The 20,866-nt window shown below is 46.1% G+C and overlaps 1 protein-coding gene across 2 annotated transcripts in view; it reads right to left on the bottom strand.

Annotated features, from left to right (window-relative positions):
* Positions 1 to 17,921, bottom strand: part of PSKH1 (protein serine kinase H1) — a 37,235-nt gene extending 19,314 nt beyond the window's left edge. The window contains exons 1-3 of one of the 2 annotated variants that reach the window (XM_064459143.1): positions 17,875 to 17,921; positions 15,966 to 16,128; positions 13,813 to 14,844 (exon numbers count right to left, since the gene is read on the bottom strand). In XM_064459143.1, coding sequence (XP_064315213.1) covers positions 13,813 to 14,757 — 945 coding nt within the window. In that variant the 5' untranslated portion in view covers positions 14,758 to 14,844; positions 15,966 to 16,128; positions 17,875 to 17,921. The other variant, XM_064459144.1, reaches the window with a different exon arrangement.
* Between the last annotated feature and the right edge of the window lie 2,945 nt (positions 17,922 to 20,866).

Raw genomic sequence — 20,866 nt, 5'->3', positions numbered from 1 at the left:
AGAGAAGAGAAGAGCCAGCCCTGAAGCTTGTGCTCCAAAACATGGAGCTCGGATGCATTGCTGTTGGCTTGAGCCACCCCTTCCAGCTCAAAAAACACTAACCCAGTCCCTTTGTGTCTACCAGCCTGAAAGCTTCAATTGCAATCTTGTCAGATTTAGGGATTTCAGGGATTAGGTAAAGAGACTACCAAGAAAAACTCTGGGCTTAGGAAGCACCTTTTAGCCCTCCAGCTCAGCACCAACAGAAGCTCCCCAAAACAGTTTTTGCAGCTGAAAACAGATCTTAACTATCTGAAATCAAAATCTTGATTTCCTACCTATGCCACGTAAGCTGGCCTTTGTCTTGACCCAGGGCAGGAGCACACTGCAACTGCCAGGAAAGTCCCAAATTTTGGTCAGAGGAAATCAGAGATGTCTTTCAACAGCAGGTTATTCCAAATATATCAGCTCCAACTGCCTCTCTGTAAGAGCAGGCTCAATTACAGGCCATGAAATTATTTGCAACAAGGTGCATGTTCACAGTGCTTCTTCACAGAGCTCAGTTTTGGTTAATTAAAACTAGCTTTCAACCTGCAGCAGGGACAGCCGCTGGAACTATGACCAGGAGCCAACCCTCCAAAACCTCAAAGTGCGGTGCTCAGTCCAGGGCCTCAGACAGGAGCTAGGAAGATGCAGTAGCTTTCTCCAGAATGCAACACATTTGCAGCACCCACCGGAAATCTCACTTTAAAAACATTTTAAAGGTGCCAGTCAAGGCTCCCTGTGCCTCCAGAGTTGCACTGCCGTTCCAATCTTGTATTTCCATACAAACTTCTGGAGCCATACCACCCTCAGTTCTTCAGCAGAGCAGGTCTAGCAAATGCAGCTGCAGCAGTTTAAGTTGTTACCCCCATCCACTCACCCCACAACTGGTTGTGGTGAGCTCCCACATATGTCACAGCAGCGACAGAACAAGACAAGTGCTTGCACCCTGCTCAAGGGTTGCCCCAGCTCAAGCCCTGCTCCAGGATCAGCTGAACTTCAAACACAGCTTTGCCCAGAAGCGCAAGCTCCTGCTCCACGGTGACCACCTCCAACTAAGGGAAGGAGAGGAGAGCTGTTGTATTTAGAACAGGCCAGGTTTGCAGAGATGACCTCTCAAGGCCTGTAGAGCTGCAGTAAGCAGTTACTCTCTCTTCCTCCCACAGTCTTGTAGGAAAATCAAGTTTTCTACCACATTCACTGGTGGAAATACAAGAAGGCAGCAAGGTGTTATCAGTCCTCCTGCATTCTCAATGCAATGGAGCCCATTTACAAGCCCAAGTGAAACACTGGATGCAAATGAGCTAGGATAGTCAAGCACAAACAATCCTTCCAGTGGGTAAGGGTGGTTTCTTGCAGATCACAGCTCTTTCCACTGCAGAATTAACATACATCCTCACTTGCTGAACCTTGGTCCTAAGCAAACAACCATGTAAGCAGCATGTCTTCCCACTGAAAATATACCTCCACTAAGGTATTGGAAAAACAACACATCTAAGCCACAGGTAGAAAGCAAAGGATTAAACCATCCAAAGGTAAATGAGGAAACTGCCTAGTTTATTTTTAGGGAACTATAAAGGAGTCAAAGACACCAATGGTAGCTGATAGTTCAAATCCTTTCTGTTAATAATTTATATTCTGTACAGAGGCAGCTTAGTTTTTTTTCTACCCTACCAATGTCCCTGTATCCCTACATCCCTAATTCTGCAGAAATATTATTCTGCCATTAACAGGATTTTATAGGGCCCAGAGATGCAGAAATGAAAGTATAATACATCAAATCATAACATTATTGCAAGTCCTCTTCCCTCAGATGTGGCTCCTGCCTTCCTCGTTCCTTAAAATAATTGCATGCCATATGCTGTGCAAACCCAGTCATTCACCCAAAAATCTTAAACAAAATGCTCAGCTGCTGCCCTTCACCCTGCCTTGAACCCACAGGTGCTACTGGTATAGAGAGCAGCCCTAGGTACAAGGTGCTGTGAATGAAATGACTGGGAAAAAGCACATTCCTCTTCCCCATGGAGATTCATGCCCTGCTTGCTTTGTTTCCAGGCGCTTTGAGGCTTAGACAGAGTTTCCACCCTGGGCTCCTCCACATGACACACTGGAATAAATCTGAGCATCACAATATAAACGAGCCACCACAGTGAAGCATGTAGCATCTCCACCCCATTGTTTCAGCGATGCTTTCAGCCACAGAAATCACAAATCCAAACGAAGGGAAAGCCCAGCAACTCACCTGTCATAAGCTACTGACTAAAAAAATTCACTGACCTGATGACATGCACGATTCTGTGAAATATAAACTCTTAATGAGGTGTTACAGACTGTAGCTGTATGTAAAGGAGAAAGGTATGCAGGGAAAGATCACCCCTCTCCTCCTTGCTTACCCTGCCCTAGGATTTGGTGTCATCTTTACAGCTGAACTGCAACGTAAGCTGAAGTACATAGTAAAAAGGCAAAAGGAACAATTTTGAGAAAGGTTCTTAAGACACACCAATTCCATCAGAGGAAACAACCTTCAAAAAACCTGAAGAAGCAGCCAAAGCAAAGGAGAATTTATTTTTAAATGCATACATTGGTTTCAAATCCCTTTTGCTGGAAATTGTGTTTATTTACCTGTAAATAAAGTGTTTTCCAATACAGCATGCTAAAGTTTTGGAGGACCATGGTCACCAGTATCTGCAGAAGGTTGGAGAATTTTCCAGGTTTTTAACTGAGTTTGTCGTGTTTCGAGAGCCTAAGACATCCACTCCTGCAGCATGAGAGATCTGGACAAACACTTCAGCTCTCAGATACATATGGAGCAACACAAATCCACCCATACTCACACCCACTAAGCAGGTGCATTAAAAGAAAAAAACAAAAGCTAGGAGAAGTACATTTATATGGCTGGCCTCAGTGTTTTGTGCCAGGCTAGGAGAGGTACACTTTCATCCTGGTCAAGTGTTTCAGCTCTTCAAAGCAGAGCATAGTGCCCTTTTCAACAGAGAGCCATCTGACTGCATCTTGCCAACACTCATATTGCTCTACTTAAAAATCACCGCATTCTTACAGCTGTATGAAATGCAAAAGCACATTCCTCTGTAAATTGATTTTTTTTTTCTTTTTCCAGTCAGGGGGCTCAGATATTTATATAAAAAACAATTATTCCTTACATGGAAAAAAACCCTCTAATTTTTATGAGAAAATGCACGCATTTCTCTAATGAAAGGACTATTGTAAAACACTTCTACTGTCTAATGTGGATCTCAGGGAAAAAAACCATACCAGCTGCTATAAGAAAAGCCTCTCTCTTCCCCTGAGAAGGCTAAAACATGGGCCCATAGACTTGTATGATCATGCAAATGAGTACTGCAAATATGGTTTAACACCTTGCTTTCAATCGCCCTGTGCCCATTTTCCTTGATATTTCCTTTCAACAGTTTGGGACACTCAAAATCCAGGGAGGAGACTGAAGAGTGGCCACCCTGCTGGTCTGAAATCTGCTCTCCCTTCTGGCAGGAAGATCAGAGGCCAAGGTGATGTCCCTGCCTTGCAAAAGCCTCTAATGATCTAAAGACCAACTGGCATAGCCAGGAAGGGCAGCACCATCGATCAGCGCAACTTGCCAGGGTCCCCACGCATCCAGACCCTCCCAGGCACTGAGCCAACGGAGAACTTCCAGAAGAACAAGGCAGCTTTACAAGGAGCACCTCTGAGCAAAGGGCAGCACAGAATACCATGCAAAAGTAAACCTTCAGTAAATGGGAGGCAGACACTAGCTTTCCTGGCCTCTTGTGGATACACGACTATCTTCTGTATTCTAAAAATAAAGACTAATGGGAACATTAGAGGGCAGTGGTGCTTCTCTGTTCCTGGTATTCTTTTTTAAATCTGCTTTGAATGTTTTCCAGAAGACATACTCCAGTCCAAATTCAGGGAAGCCCGGCTGCCTCACTGCCCATCTTAAACAGAAGATGTACTAGGAAGAAATCGCCAGAGGAAGAGTTTTCCCCCTTTCAAGGCAGTTGCTACCCTGTAACCAATTTCATTAGCATGTAGCATATTACACATAGCTATGGTTATGAACTGCAGGAAAAAACCTGGATGAATTTCTGGGACAAGCAAAGCATAAAATAGGGAAAAAAGTTAATACATTATGAAACACTAGGAAAAAAAAACAATTTAGAAAAAAAATCCAAAGTGGTTATACTTTTTGTCATCAAAACAACAAAAGACAGTTTGGGGTTTTTTTGTTTGTTGTGGGGTTTTTTGTTCGTTTGTTTTAATTACAAAGGCATATGTAATTATGACCAGAAGTGCAAGCAGGCAGGAGCCATTCCGGGACTGGCACCCAGACAGCCAAGGATCACACCTGCTGCAGCATCAGCGCAAAACTTAATGCTCTTGAAAAAGCTGCATCCAATATTTGAGAATGTTTGTCCTAGACTGACTGATCTCTCCTGCAAAGCGATAGGGATTGTGGAGAAATGTTTTCCATGATATGCAAATAATTTTTTTTAACCTCCTACAGGAAATTAGTTTTTACACTAAAATACAAGTACACAAAATAGAAAGTTGGGCTTCCCACCCCCCCCCCCCGTGGATCTCTGCCACTACACTCTTCCATCTGCAACTTTTAGGGGAAGGAGGTTACCAAGAATAACTACTGTTTCTTTTTATTGCTTGTGCCTTTTTTAGAAAAAGTTTGTCATTTGATAGAAAATCTGACCACAGTCCTCATAATACAATCACCTATCAGTCCCTTTGAGAGGGATGGGCAATTCAGTAACCAATTCCCAACCAAGACAGAAGAAGCCTGTGTTCAAGCTCTACCCCATTCTCAGAAAGTTGAATAAATGTAGGAAATTAATATTAAAAGTTGACACGACTGTCATCCGTCTCCTCCATTACATGTCACAAGGGATTTGAGAAGTTACAAGTCTTCTGCAGTCTTTTAACCAGCCTCCACAACAAGGACAATTACAAGAATACTTTGGGAACACTCTGCAGATGTACCGACATACTTGGGGTACGAACTCATCCTGTAAGCATGCATCAGCTGGTTTGGAATTGCTTTTTGTATTTTTATCTGGCTGGCTGTCAGGCAGCATCTAACACACAGGCACACGGTTTGTTTGCTAATGCACTGCCAGCACTCTTCATCTTTGCTGCTTCTGGTATCACCTGCAGGCAGGGAAAATTGTGTGGGGAGAAAGTGAGTAATTTCTTTACTTATGTGGACTGAGTTAGTTATTATGGGAGCACCACGCATCTACTGGGCTAACCTGTTTTCCATGTAATTAAGGGCATTTTTCCAGCCCAAATCTATCCACAGCAGTATCTGCAGAGTTCACTCAATACCTGCATTTAACTTGGCGCTCTCAACTCCAAGCTAAGGCAGATGATCACTGAGATGCTGAATGCTCAAGAAGAGAAAACAAGAATTGCTATGCACATATAACTGCATGTTAAGCCTCTCCATTGGTTCTGCTCTGAAGCCATTTGAACTGCAAATCTCTTTACCATTAAAATTTTTAGTATTTGCTTCTTGGTTGCTTTTGACCAAGATTTGGAGAAGTTGCTGCTATGCAGGAGGGCAGGACTGCCATCCAGAGGGACCTCAACTAGCTGAAGAAACGGGATGGGATCTAACTGCATCTGTCAGTGCTGTCAGGGCAGCTACAGAGAGGATGACACCACACCAGATGTCTTGGATCTACTCAGTGAAAAGGCAAGCAGTGACCATCAAGCTGCAACCAGGTAAATTCTGTCTGGATGTAAATTAAAAACACAGTTCCTGTGAGATTGAGGCAGCCCCAGGGCAGGGCCCAGAATGGTGGTGATGTCTCCATCCTCATAAACTTTCAAGGCCTGAGTGAACAAGGCGCTAAGCAACCTCATCTAGCATTAAATTTAGCTGTGCTCTGAAGAGGTCACTTTGGCCTAAACCTTCCTATAATTTTAAGTTCAGTGGTATGCGCTGCAACACTGTACTGCAGGAAGCCAGACCAACTGTTTGTTGATGCTGTCTCAACTGGAGCTTGCCAGTTTGTTGCAAAACAAGCAGAACCAATTCATTAATGCCATCAATTTCCTCATAAAGTTATCAGAAATAATGGCATCTAGATTTAGAAATGGGTGCTCTATTTCACTTGACATAACTTCAAAAGGTGTCATCACTACAAAAATACTATAAAATTGTTACTTACGTTACTTTTATGTGCATCTTAAGTTATTTTTCCACATTACAACTACCTGAAGCCCACGTACGTAACAAGTCTCCAGTCTTGTTGGTTATCCTAGGAATCCCTTTCAGCATTACCATCTTTACTAACAAGCAGCCATAGACCAGGTGAACCTGGTTGCAAAGGAGCCTAGGTAGAAAGTGTAGGTAACCCAAATGAAGTGGAGAAGAAGAAATCTGGGTGGACATGGCCAAGGAAACAAGCTATACAAAAAATGTGCAGCAGATATCTGCATGTGTGATAACAGACCAAGAATGTACGTGTCAAGTCAGGAGAAAAGGATGCTGCAAATATTCAAACTTAAAATGAGAGCCTGTTTAGACAGAAAGAAAGGGCCAGTTTTTAAATGAAGAAAAAGCAAGCCTTACAAATTAGACTTTGGTGAAGACCCACAAGAATCCTCAGTTTGAAGGGGATATATTTCTAAACATGCCTTCACGTGAAAGGGACTCATGTTTCTGAAGCTACAGAAGGGTAGCTTCTTCCCACATGAAGTCAGTGGGGAAAGGCACCACTCGCTCATGGGATCAGAAAGAACCGCTTAAACACTTACACGTGGGGCTTTAGCAGTCACCCCTAAAATTGCTGTCACCCTTGCACATCTGACAGGAGAAGCAACAGGGAAGACAGCATCTTGGGATGTTGTTGGGAGTGCAAAGTAAGTAAGCAGAACTCTAAATAGCAACACTAACTAGCAAGGGAAGCTGTTAAAGAATGAAGCCATCGTATTACAGGCACCATGGAGCAAGGCAGCCAGGCAGGACGACTACATAGGTTCTGCATTCGTGCTTCAAATCCAAATGAGTTGCCAAACAGAGAAGGGCAGAGTCACAAGCAGAATGCAATTCACACCACACTTTTTTATAGATGTATAATGTCAAAACAGACAAAAAACAAAAAAAACACTCTGCAGGAGAAGGGAAATTTTAAACTAATTTTATCATCTGCAAAATGCACTTTTTATTACTACTTAGTCTGTATATATTGCCTGCTTTTTCACTGCCTGCAGGGGAACTCCAGCACCAGGTCATAACCTAAGAGTTCAAGAACATTTCTATTTAACAGGAAATGTTTACCCTCACTTTTTAACTGTCTAGCCTTCCCAAAGGCGTATTATACAGCAAGTAAAATTAGCCTGTGGGAGTTGATAAGCCTTGGGATTGATTTCCGATTCTCAGACTCAGTTGAAATAACGCTGCTGCCAAACCACAAGCTAAAACCACACGAGGCACGCAGTACCTGCTCCACTGATGTCCGATGGGACTGCTGAACACCCCCAGCACATAGGCAGGTGCCCCAAATGCTGCATGCACAACCTTGGAGCTCTTTCTGCTCTGCAGGCTGCCTATTACTCAGCTTGATAATTCTTGGGAGCGAATGAAGCCCCCAACTGAGGGATGAAATGAAAGGAGGAAAGACTAGCACCTCTAACAGGACTGAAGGTTACTGGATCAAAGATCTAGCCAGTCCAGTATGGTGTCTCCACATCAGCTGACAGAAGATACAGAGGGAGAATCCAAGAAAACAATCCCTATGTTGCAATTAACAGTCCACCCCTCTACTCCCAAGCCTGAAAAATGCATGGCTTAGGGACCTCTTTATTCATAATTAGGACTTCTTAATACCATTCTCCCCATTGATTTATCTTCCATGAATTCACCCAGTTGCTCTTTTAACTCAGGCAAACTTCTAAGGTCCACAGCAGCCTGCACCCAGGAGGTCCACAGCCCTCATTTTCACCATCTGAAGAACTCTATCATCAGCAACCACACAGCTTCATTAGTGAACTTTGTCCTGATCACTTTGGGGCAAAAAGGTACAGATCCTTCAAATGTCACTGTTTTCTCCTTCCCCGTGGAACTGACCACATATTTCAATTTTGTGCTTACCTTCAGCAAATTGCTGATCCATGCAAAGGCTGCTATCGCATTACAGCTGCAAAGCTCTTTCAAGAACCTTTGGTGAGGAATTTTATTGAACACCACTGGAAAAATCTAAGCAAGCCACACAGAACCAGGTCATCTCGCCACATGGCTGCTATGCCCCTTACAGAGCTCCTACAGACTTGCAATGCCCAGCTTCCTTCATATACCAAACATCCCTCCTTATATAACATTTAGCAATGTATCCAACAGCACCATTATTCAGAACAAGCTTTTTGGTTTTAAACTACTCAAGAGATGTTCCCACACCAGCACCCACCAACCTCACCATGGGGAACACACCACAAAAAGCTGACTCTGTTTTATGAACAGGACATCAGAGCACAAGGGGAAATTATTTGCCCAGATCAGATATCAAAACCAGAACAATCTCTAGCTCAGTTTCCCAATTTATCCACAACATACATTATCTTCCTCTTCTTCCAGCAAGTTTCCCAGGCGTGTAAAGCAACATAAGAGTATCAGTATTCAAGAGAAGGACAAGCTTTGAAATAGAACCAGAGCAAGCCTGTCTTAGCAAGATTACAATGGTCTGATGTTCATTTCTGCGCTTTCAAATTCAAAGGAAACTGAACGGAGTTCCAGCTTTATTCCTCAGACAATTTTTTAAGCTACAAAGAGATCCCCAGAAATCAGTTTTATCCCCAAGATCTCAATTAAAATATTACCAAATTTTATTTTGGTGAGTTCTGACAAAACAAGCGAAAGAGAATGACTTTGTAGCAGGCTACATCAAATGCAGTCTCAATAGCCCACATAACCTTTACTCAGACCTGCTCAGGAAAAAGCATGCCAAGTTACAAAGCCGACTTTTCTTCATCCCTCACCCTACCCATTACTCCAAGCAATTCAGAATGTACAGAAGGAGATACAAGAGATAATTGGAACCATGATGTCAGCAGTACCTGAATAACCTATTATGGGAGACCTCTCCTATTGATCTGCTAATAGTCTCTTCAAACAGACCTCTCACTCCAGGAACAGACAAGCGGTGCTAAGAGGGTCCCAGTCAGAAAGCAATTACATTGGCTGGACATGAGCTCACTTGTTTTTCAAGATGGAGCTACTTCTCAGATCAGCTTGCATCTTGGCTTTTATATCTCTCAATACAGCTTTGTTTGCTCTGACCAGATTTTGAGGTCAGACCTTTCAAAAAGTGGGACTCGGCACTGATCCTCAGCAAACTCATGGCACTGCTGCTTTGTGATGTGGCACGGCAATACAGTTCAGAAGACAGCTCCCTCCTTCCCTCCTGAAACCTGTCTCAGCTGCAGCTCAAGCTGTCAGCTCTGGGCACTTTACTTCGCAGGCTTCTTTTAACATTGCCTCCTCCATTTCACATCTTCAAAGTTCACGTTACAGAGAAGAAAAGCAGTTGTTCCCCTGAAATCTCTGCTTCTGCATCTATCAGGAGATAGACAGTTCTGCAACGCAGTCCAGTATTCTGTCCATTCCTGTCTCAAACCAGGACTTATGGCTCCTGGCATTTCCATTAGTCTGACAAATTTACCAACAGCCTCATTTCTGACACCTACCCACTTCTTCCAGTTTAACAGAAAAAGAGCAATTTTCTCTGAAAATCAAAATTAGAAGCATTTAGAAGTCCAGAAGATGGCTTTAAGGAAGCTGGCAAGGTTGTGGGCAACCAGCCAGACACCTCTAAACCTCTGGTTCACTTTGCTTCCACCTAGAATTTACTCACAAAGTGGGCAGCCTGTTACTGCATCTCCTGCCAATACCTGGCTACAGTACCACCTGCAATTTAGGGGTATAGGCTTAATTACACTGGTAAATTAAATCATCCGTTTTCCCTGGCTCTGGAAGAACAGAAAGCATTTGGTCAAAACATACAGGGTATTGGCTGACACATATTTGCTTTCCAAGCAGTGAAGCATTTACGGCTTTCCAAAACAACCACTCATATAACACACACTATCTGTAACAGCCTCCTAAAGTGGGATAACAAGTAAAACGCTTCAGGCTTGTGCACTGGCACTTGCAAAATAGAGTCTAATGCTTTCTCTGTGGCACATGTGCTACCTTTGTGTACAGAACCTACAAGCATCCAGTGGCCCTAGGTGCAATGAGGGCACAAAATTTCTCAGAATAATTCAGTTCTGGCACAAGGACCAGAGGACAACAAATTAAATACCCCAGGGAATGCTCAGAACAGCTGCTCTCTATTCACCCTCACTCTTCCACCTATGGCTGTACTGAGTTTGGTCAGAGGTCCCCCTCAAGCACTTTTTTGAGGAAGGGCTCTAGTCTGTTCACTTGTTCTTCAAATGGAAGCCAGCCTATACCTTTGATTATTCACGCTACCCTTCTTCATATGCTTTTCAGTTCTGTAAATTTTTTTCCAGGGTGGAACAGAACTGCACTCAACATTCAAGTGCAGGTGGATGATGGGCATGGCACAGCAAGGATGTCGGCAACAGTAACACTAATTCCTAATATCAAATGGCTTTTGGATCATGAGTATCAAGATGTTTAGAAGTGTTTAACTTCAGATTTTTTCTTCTGATGGGCAAGAAGCACCTCCAGGGCCCGCCACCATTTACAGAAAATTCAAACTGCTCATCCTCCCACGGGATCAGTTCAAGTTTGTCCACACTGAACATCAGCCAATTTATCACATGGTCTCTCACTATTTGTATGTATATACACTCTACATTATGCCTCAGCTTTGTTTTTGACCTCAACAGCTCAGTATCATCAGCATAATTTATTGGGTGTCAAACCTGTATCCCACCACTTGCTTCTAAGTCTCCAGAATTACCACATTTCACAGTAACTGGTGGAACCTGTCCTGGAGAGCATGCTAAACTCAATTAAAAAAAGAATCTGCAAAAAGTTAAAAATAGCAAGTGACAAAATTGAATCACAGTCACTAAATTCAATGTCACTAAACACAAGTTCATGAGCTGAGGGGTGGAGACACTAGAAGGAATGGACCACATTACGTAGATACCATGACATCCCCAAATCATCCATTAACACCCAGGAAACCTCTGGAGTGACAGCAGACCACTCATCATCAGCAAAATGCTCAGAAACAAATATAGTATCAGAAACCCTACAGGAAAAAGTAGTGAACAACCAGAGGGGCATTTCTATGCCATGACAAAGCCACAGTCCCCATGTATCACCCCACCTAAAGATTACGAGTAGCCTAGAGAAGGGTAAGAGCAAAAATCAGATCTATGGAATGTATTCCATAGGAGGTACTAAACACAGTTGGCTCTTCAGCCTCAAAAAAAGAAGGAATCTAAAGAAGTATAAAGATAACTGTCAGGTGGACATGGAAAAGTTACTCACTAGTTTCTCAAGTAAAGGGGATTAAAGGCGATGCACATAGAAAAATATCAGTTAAATAAGCAGAGGTAAATAAAAACTAAGAGGAGGGAACAGCTCTTCCATGTGTGTTTTAAGTAAACTATGGAACTCATTAACACAACATGTTAGACAGATTAAGAATAAAAGCGGGTCCCCAAAGGGAAAGAGCAAATTCAGAGTCAATGGTCTCGCTGACCTTCTGGCACCTCAAGGCATGGGGCTGACACAGAACTAGGAAATCACCAAAAAAAAGGGAGAACTTTCACCAAAAAGACCCTACCACACTGCTCTTCAAAACAAACGAACTAGAAGGAAAGGAGAAAAATGAATGGCCAAGATGAACACAATGAAGTGAGCTCAAAAGGACCAAACCTGAGTTTGGCCAAGGAATCTCAAAAGCTCTAAAATCTGCTGTCTAGAGGCCAACATCCAGGCTGAGCCAAGCCAACACCTACCAACTGCTTGAATGGGAAACTACAAGGAGGTGCACACACCTGAAATGAGTTCTGCTACACAACAGACAGAGTGAGCTGGCCTGTTCACATGAGAAAAATTTAACATATCTAATACTACTGGTTCTAAGGTAAACTAGGTATCTAGGACTTTGCCTTTCAGCGTGACCCTGCAGATGTTACATGCGGCCAGTAATCAGTGTTTCTGGATTAGAATAACCCAACTGCATTCTTAAAACTATGCAACTAGTTAACAAACCGCACTAACACAGCAAATTAACAAAAGAAGCAATGGCTGCCAAACATAGCTGAAGCTTGGAGTTCAAGGAAGCAGCTGATAAATACTTCTGGCAAGAACATAATCAAGTACTGCAGTTTCCAAAGGAAGTCCAGAAAGTGTCAAATTTGGGGGTTTATGACTCCTCGCTTTTGTCTCCTCCCTCTGCCAACAGGGACTTTCTGAGGAGCACTTATGGGGAGAATTAATAAGATTAACGAAGGTGTCAAATCTGGGCTCTCCTTGGTGGCCTCCTGTGCAAATGCCAATATCCCTCAGCTCTGTTGAACTTGGATATTCCAACTATTTACACAAGCTGGCCTGACACCTTTGAAGTCTAAAAGACTTATTGACACCTCTGAAAACCTTCAGAGAGTGATTTTTACTTTTTTTTTCTAAACACAATCCTAAAGCAGCTTAATATGCTTAAAAACTTAACATGTTAGACTCCTTCCATCCATCATTAAAATGCCAACATAACTGTCACACCTGAAAAATACAAGAACAATCATTCATTTATTCTGGGGCTTTTGACAGTTATTTGACTGCCATTTCTGAATAATAAACTTAGCCACTCATTAACACCTTCCCAGGGGGCTTCACCTCACAAGGTCATGGCATTCAGGAATCTCTTACACAAGGGAGTCTCTCTCTCAGGAGTCTCTTATAAAAGAGAGGAAGAAGTTATAGAAGTTTCAATTTTTTAATATTCCCAGTGAGGGATATAGGCAGAAATGCCTATATCTCACAAATTCAGATACCCCCACTCTCCGTAAGAGTGATCCTTCAGGAAGTTATGTCTACACTTGGCACTTGTGCTGGCTGAAGAGCTGGCTGGTAATCGAGGTGTCCCACCTTGATCAGGAGCAAGTTAGCAGGAGCTGGGTCAGCCTGACACCCGGCCATTCTGCAGAATGATGGGACTCTGGGAGGGTAGGGGTCCCCACCTTCTGCCTAAAATCCAACCCTCAAGGTTCTTCTCTCTATAGTTATCTAAGAAAATTATCCTTGAACCCTCAATTTTGTTACATACTAAGCTCAAGAGAATGCAGATAAATTTCAGAAATGCTCATATCTCCACATCTAAGAAGCAAGTGCCCCTTTGTCTCCCATAACTTATCTTCCAGCAAAGGTATTTTTCAGGCAACACTTGGATTTGTATCAGAAATCAGACTGCGTATGTGCACACTACATTTCTAACACCCACCCTGGCACAAGTTTCAACAGTGAAACAGTCAAACAGCAGCTTACCATGGCTGAGGTCTCCCCAGGCAGAAACCCACAAGCATCCCAGTTCTGTTCTACAGGAAGAGATCGCTCCTTTCTGTACATATGCATTTTTAAAGAAGCTCACTATGCTGCACTGGAAGCAGTTTTGGAAAGCAGACAGAACACAGGAAAGCATTTAAAAAGCCAAAATCACGCATATTTTTAATGCCTGGTAACATTACTACTCTGCACATGACAGCCAGCTTCTGGTCATCACAAAGTCCCACCTGCAGAAAGCTTCTTGTTTGAGTTCCCCTCACCATAACCCCTGCCACACTCACCTCGCCCGAGTAACTGTATTTTCCTTTCAGGATCTGCCGATATAAGCGGGTGCGGTTGTCATCTTCGAAGGGCATAGTGCCACTCAGGAGAATGTACGAGATCACACCCAGCGCCCACATGTCCACAGAGTTCGTGTATGGCTTCCTGACCAGGATCTCAGGAGCAATGTACTCTGGGGTCCCACAGGTGGTTTTCATCAGGCAGTCATCTCCCTTCTTCCGAGCACTTGCCAGTCCAAAGTCCGTAATCATGATTTTGGAGTCTGTTCCTGGATGGTAGTAGAGCAAATTCTCTGGTTTTAAGTCCCGGTGTGTGATACCCAATGTATGCAAGTACTTCACACCGTCTAATACCATCTGCAGCACACGCGTAGCATCCCTCTCAGTGAAGGAACCTTTAGCGATGATCCGATCAAACAGCTCTCCTCCAGTTGCCAATTCCATCACCATGTACACACGGTCCTGGGTCTCAAACACCTCAATCAGCTGGATGATATTGGTGTGCCGAACCCGCCTTAGCACACTAAGTTCCGACTCGCACACTTCCCTCCCCTCCCGGTATTTGGTCTCTATCATCTTGATTGCATACGGCTGCTTTGTAGCCTTGTGTTCCACCCGTACAACGCGACTAAAACTCCCTCTCCCAATCAGGGCTTTAATGTCATACTTGGCCGTCACTCTGGGGTCAAACTTGGCACGGTATTTAGCCACTTTGTTCTTGCGGGGTTCGGGCTGGTCCACATGGGCAGGCAGGTGGTTCCCAGGATATGGGTTAACATGACGCAGAGGTGAGGGAGAAATGGCTTTGATGAGGGTCCCACAGTCATCTTTGATGAAATGCTTGTATATGTCATTGTGGCCTGTGTAAGGTTCGACTTTTTTAACCAGGTCTAGCTGAACATCTTTGGGGGGCTCGGGAAGCACTTTGCTTGTCCCACAGCCCATCACTGATTTGTGTTAATTCCCTATCAAGGCATTTTCCCAGGGCAACATCAGCAGCAACCACACTGGGGGCAATTCCCACATTTGAACCTTCAGAAGAGAATGAGAAGAAACAGATAAATAGGAATTAAGGGAGTAAAGTTTCAAATGGCGAGGGGAGGAATGCTAGTGGCTCCCATCTCAACAGAGCCATGCTACCACAGAGTTACAGCTTTTCACTGTATGATACTACAGAGCACACGCTGCGCTTTGCTGCTTTCATCAGCAAGCCAGTGAAGATAGCGCCTATGAACATCCAGTCATAGTCAGAACAGATGTCAGCAGAAACTACATGGTAATTCTTTTTATTAAGCAATTTAATGCTCCCAGCTGAGAGCTGAATCAGAGTCGCAGAACAGTTGCGGCTGGAAAAGACTTATGGATCTTTCTGTCCAGCCCTAATTGCTTAATAAAAAATCAAATTAAGGAAAGAGTCGAGCATTTTCCTTAATTTTGTTTAATCTGCTCAACTTTATGAGACAGTACCCACTCCAAATCTTACACTTTGGAAATTTCTCACTAGAAACTCCACAAAGTGTCTCAGCTACTTGTTCACTCAACATCAATTCCTTCCTAGGATTTTCTTTATATTTAAACTGGTACTGATGTCTTAAACATCTCACTACTTTGCTCCTGGGTATCAATGAAACTGTGCAGAAACAGGGATTATGGAGACAGAGGCACACCAATTTTAAGATGCACTTTACCATTCCCTGCAAAAAGGCAGCCCTTATTTAACCAGAGCAACTTTTAGCTGGCAATTCCCTCATCCTCCAAACCCTACAACATTAAGGTGGGCTTGGACGTTTTTCAAAATCCTGACTCAGCTTTGCTTTCTTTTGCATCTTCAGGTACCAAGCGGCACTCCTGTTTTTCCACATGGAGCTGGGTTTAGGAAGTGGAATTTCTACGAGTTGCTCCAGACCAGAGGAAAAGTAGTTCTTGTTCATCCCACTGTAATCCAGCAGAACCAAATCAGCTGCACATCAGCAAGCGTTTAGGGGCCGATTAAAACAATATGCCTGGCTAGGAGATGGAGAAACTGCCTGTATGCGTTCTGGCAGTTAGCCAAGCAGTTTTAAATTTCTACTCTTTGGCTTGATGTGGTGCCTGAGCCTCCACAGAAGGCTGCAGAAAAGCTGTTAGCCTTGAAATGTAACCATACAGCTTACCATCACCAAGTGTATCTTCACTCATTCACCACCTCTCCAAGCAACTATTCAGCATGAACAGCAGAAAGGGAACCCCAACTGGTCATCTGTCAGGAAAATTATGTGGAGAAACATGAAGTGTTTTAGAGGGGCACCCAGAAGGAGTTTAGATGCTACCTCCAACCTGGAAAGAAAATAAGGCTTTAGTTAAGATTCAATTTTAAAATCAGACATCAACAAAGTAATTTCCCACGTAAGACCTCCTGGGAGCATCGCAAAGTCAAGCATGCAAACCGTGCACAAACAGGCCTACACCAGGGTGCAAACAGTAGAAATGAAAACTAACTTTATTAGAAGGCTTAACTGACATTTGAATTTCACCAAGGGCTGTCCTGTAATTAGGTGCTCATTCAGAATAAAGTACCACGCCAAAAAATAAATAAAATACAATAGGTATTCCTGAATAATGCCTCACACGGACAGTTTTTCCCAGTGCTATTGTACCTTAAAGCTTACTAGATTAACAGATAAACGGAATAGGCACATCTGCAAACAAGGTCATTAGAGAATAATTCCACACATAGAGAAGCACTTGTGTAAAACATCCCACACAAACAAAACCAATGAGAAGGATCAAATGCCGACCTTGAAAACATCATATATAAATCCACTGCTGCCAATAACATTAACTGAGACCAGGTGTCCACCAGCAGCTCTTCCTCAAATACACAGAGGTCCATGACAGCAAAGCCTACAGAACCCCAGAGCTGCGCACCATAACCAGCAATGAAATGCTTAACTCTTCATCAGTGCAGGTGGAAACACTCCTGCATAATAATCACCAAGAGTGTGGGAGAAAAACTAAGGCATTAGAAAAACAGGGCATTACAAGGCACTCAGAGCAGGAAATCGGATACCCAGCAGGTGCCAAACTACCAGAGGGAGTACAGCGCACCTGAGCTGCAGCTGTAGGTGGTGAGGAGGAACAGCGGGTTTATGCTTCAATGTCTGCCCACTCCTCTCCTTGGACAACCAGCACATTGCATCCCGGGGCTCTGCAGGGCAACGTCTGCTGATTAGGAAGCACCCGCTGCTTCCACAAAAACATCAGGGCCTGAATGGTTTCATGCCTGAGGGTGTCCCCGTGCATAAGGAGCATCAGCCACTTGGCTCACCCACCCGAGGCCTAGCAGCCATTCCACCACCAATTAAATATCTTACGACTTGAAGCTATTTAATTTCACTTTTCTGTAATATGCCAGTAAGGAAATTTGACAATACCAGCTCTTAACAGCATAAGAAAAGCCCACACCCAGCAACCTTCAAATTACACCTGTGCCACCACAGAATAATGGTGGAAAGAAGGCCTGGAAGGACCTTACCTCTAGCTTTACCAGCCAATTTTAAAGTGCATCTCGTTGCCTGAGACAAGCCCAGCAAGACCAGCTGCTTGGCTGGCCGCGTACACCTTTGGCGGGTTCCTGCGGGGAACCCGGGGCTGGGGCTGCCACGGCGTTCCAGGCAGCGCTGCCGGAGCCGGCGGCGGGCCAGAATCGGTCGAATCAACCGAGATTTTCGAAAACTCCGGCTGTTTCCCATGACTGAGCCCGGAGGAGGCCGTTTCCCCCCGTCCTTCCCAGGTAGGGTACCCAGTGGCGGCAGCTCGTCCCGCGGCAGGCTCGGCTCGGGCCGGGGCACTCCGGGGGCCGGTTAGGGCTCCCTTCCCGGCCCGGCCTGCCCGGTCCCGCCGTCCCGGGCAGCGGTAGGGCTGAGGCGCCGGGGCCCGCCGCGACCGCCACTGCCGGGCCGGGCCGGGCCGGGCCGAGCCGAGCCGATCCGCCGGCACCCCGGGTAGGTGGGCGGAGGGGAAGGACAGGACAGGGTGAGCCGAGCCCAGACGAGACCTAGGCCCCGCCGGTCGTACACTCACCTCGGCCCGCTCCGGCCCGCGGCTCGGCGCCGCCTCCTGACGTCATCCCCAAGCGCCGGGGACGCCCGAAGGGGGCGGGAACACAACGCCGGCGATTGGCGGAGAACGCAGGTGGGCGGGGCCGAAGCGAGGGGGCGGGGGGAGGTTGGGCGCGGTTCCGTCGTCCCGCGCTTTACCGCCCCCTGTCGGGGCCGCCGGAAACACCCGCCCCGGGGCCGCCCCGCCTCCGGAGCCCGCTCAGGGCCCTCTGGGACCCTCCTCAGCCCCCACAGGCCGTGGGACCCCTCTCAGACCCCTCTGGGTTCCCCCATCAGCCCCACAGAGCCCTGGGACCTCCTCAGCCCCACAGACTCCGGCACTCCCCTCACCTCACAGTGCCTGGGACCCCCCCGCAGCCCTGTGACTCCCAGGACCCACTCAGCCCCACGAGCATGGTGTTCCTGCTCACAGCACTCCTGCCTCTGAGGGGCAGCCATAGTGACCTGCTGCCCAAGGAGAGATGACTACTTGCCTCCTTTTTGGAGCCAAACCTGGCCCAAGCTGATCCCCAGCAGCGCCTGGCAGTGCTGCTCCCACTGGGCAGTTCTGAGGGCTCCCTGCTGGGCTGTGGGGCTCTGAAAAAACACTGCCTTTGCAAGAAAAGCGCCTGGAAGCATCACCTCTTTTCCTTGGCAGGGAAAACCCAGTCCCTGTGGGCCAGCTCTTGTGCACAACCGAATAACAAGGCACATTCCTTTCTTCTCCCCAGCTACTAAGCGCCACAAAACCCTCAACACTTGGTCGGTAACTGCTGGTGGACTTTCTTCCTCACACCCTTTCCCCATCCTTAAACCAAACACTCTGCATTTCAGCCCTAGATGACCTGAGAGCAGCAGGATGAGGGATGACACCTTCTCGCAGAGATGCTGACGGCACTTTTTTCTCTAGGGAAGATACAAATACAATGCCGTCAGGCTTGTTTTCCAGCCTGGCTGTCACATCATTCCTGATGCAGTTCGGGTGGAGAGGGGCTATTTTCACACTCCTACCATGCTTTTTAAAATAGCTGGTTTTATTTTAACACTCCTGGTATCTTCAGCTGTTTAAAATGCTTGGTAAGTCACACCATAATAAAACTTATACCTGCTGATGGGTGCCATTGTCATCAGCTTCTTTCCTGCATAATTCCAGATAAGGTACGGCAGTGCATGACAGGGATGAGAAAGGGCTGCTTGGGCTGTACTTGGCAGACTTGGTGAGCTGTACCACTTCCTGCAAGGGAAATTAGCTGGTTCTTATTGTCCCATACAGTAATGGTGCTGCTGGTACATTTTCAGCCCTCTACTCCCTCCATTTTCTTTCTGGAGATGTTTCCACAGCCACACGTCCCCCGTGCTGTCCCTGGGAGGTGGCTTAGCCTGTGCCTGACATGTAAAACCTTGCATGTGTCCCTATTAAAGTTGATACCGTTATTTTAGGCTGTTTCTCAAGGTTGTCCCAGCTTGGTTGTACCAGCAAATTAAAAAGCGTGCGCCCCTCCCCATCAGCCCAGCTGCTATGGACGGACATACAGCAGTGAGCTGGCTGCCTTTGGCCGCAGCTGCTCTGACAGGGATAACTGCTCTGAAAGGATAGGTTTCCCTCAGGGTTTTCTATCTTCCATTACTCACTTTGTTTCCTGTCCCGCTCATAAGAACATCAAACGAGGCAGTTACAGGTCCATCACCGCTGCTAATTGTCAGCACAGAAATGTGAAAGAGCCAACATGTATCGAACTCTTGGGCCAGGACCATGGACTTCTGAGAACTTCAATCAGAGCAGCTCTTTTCTTGTATTATTTATGCCATGGTAGTGCTCCGAGACCCACTGGAGCCAAGAGAACGTCACACCAGACATCCATGCAAAGGCAACGTATCTGCCTGGCAAACACCCCAGGGATGAGGCTGGGAAGGACCTGTAGCTTGCTGCAGAAGGTCTGGGGAAAGTGTGAAACCTGTGATGAAACATGGCTGCAGGCAGAGATCTCAGAGAAACCTCCTCTCGTCTCTGCGATCTGCTGCCTGCTGGTTTGGGCACCCGATTTGAGTTTAGGGTCAGTGTCAGTTGACCCCTGAAACCTTTTATTCAGTCTAGAATAATTTCTCCAGCAAGAAATATTTCATGACGTCAGCATAAGCGTCTTGCCGCTAGGGCTGCTGTCTGCGGGCTGCAAAGCACCAAGTGCTGAGAAGGTTCTGCAGCCTCTCGCCCCGATGTCAACAGGCTGCCATCTTGTTGTGTCCTGACTGACTTGCACCTGGTTCTGCCTCCTCCCTTCCAAGGTGTTGCTCTCCTGAGAAAGGAACCTCACCCTGCTACTCCTTGCTTGCCCTTTCAGAGGTCCCCTGCCAACTCTTACCCCCCAGGACCCACAGCCTGCCTCCAGCGCCGTGGGAAGCATTCAGCCCACTGAGGCAGGGGTCTCCACTAAGAAGCAGCAGCAGAGGAGGCCCCGCAGCCCTGCTGCTCCCTCCTGGGAACAGCTGTCCCTCTGCAAGGATAGGTTCCCCTTAGGGTTTTGCATCTCCCATCAGAGGCTTCCTCATAGCTTCTCCTGTGGAAGCTGCTAAAGGCAGGCTGGGACCACGGGGGCGATGCCGGGTACTCAGAGAGGTGGAGAATCCTCCCTCCTTGGAGATGCACAGCTCCCCCAGACACAGCCTTGAGCAGCCTAAACCAGGCTAAACCCAGCTTGGAGCAGGAGGTCAGATGAGAGGCCTCTGGAGCTCCCTGTGCATCCAACAGCTGCCTGCAGTGCTGCTGTCTGAATCTGGGGCCTCACTGAGGCCCAGTAAGCTGTAATTTCCTGTGGAGTTGGAGATGGAAATAGCCAGCAGCACCCCCCACATCCCCGCACTGCTTGGGACATTGCTGCATGTTCAGGGCCTGGGGCAATTTGGGGAGCCCGGGGAGGGGATTCCTGCTGTGCTGGGCCACAGGAATCCAGAAGAAGAGGAGAACTGGGTCCCTCATC

This window comes from Phalacrocorax carbo, chromosome 8 (genome assembly GCF_963921805.1).
Source record: "Phalacrocorax carbo chromosome 8, bPhaCar2.1, whole genome shotgun sequence".
Classification (NCBI taxonomy): Eukaryota; Metazoa; Chordata; class Aves; order Suliformes; family Phalacrocoracidae; genus Phalacrocorax; species Phalacrocorax carbo.
Note: the sequence above shows the minus strand (reverse complement) of the source record. Positions and strands in the feature narration are given on the sequence as shown.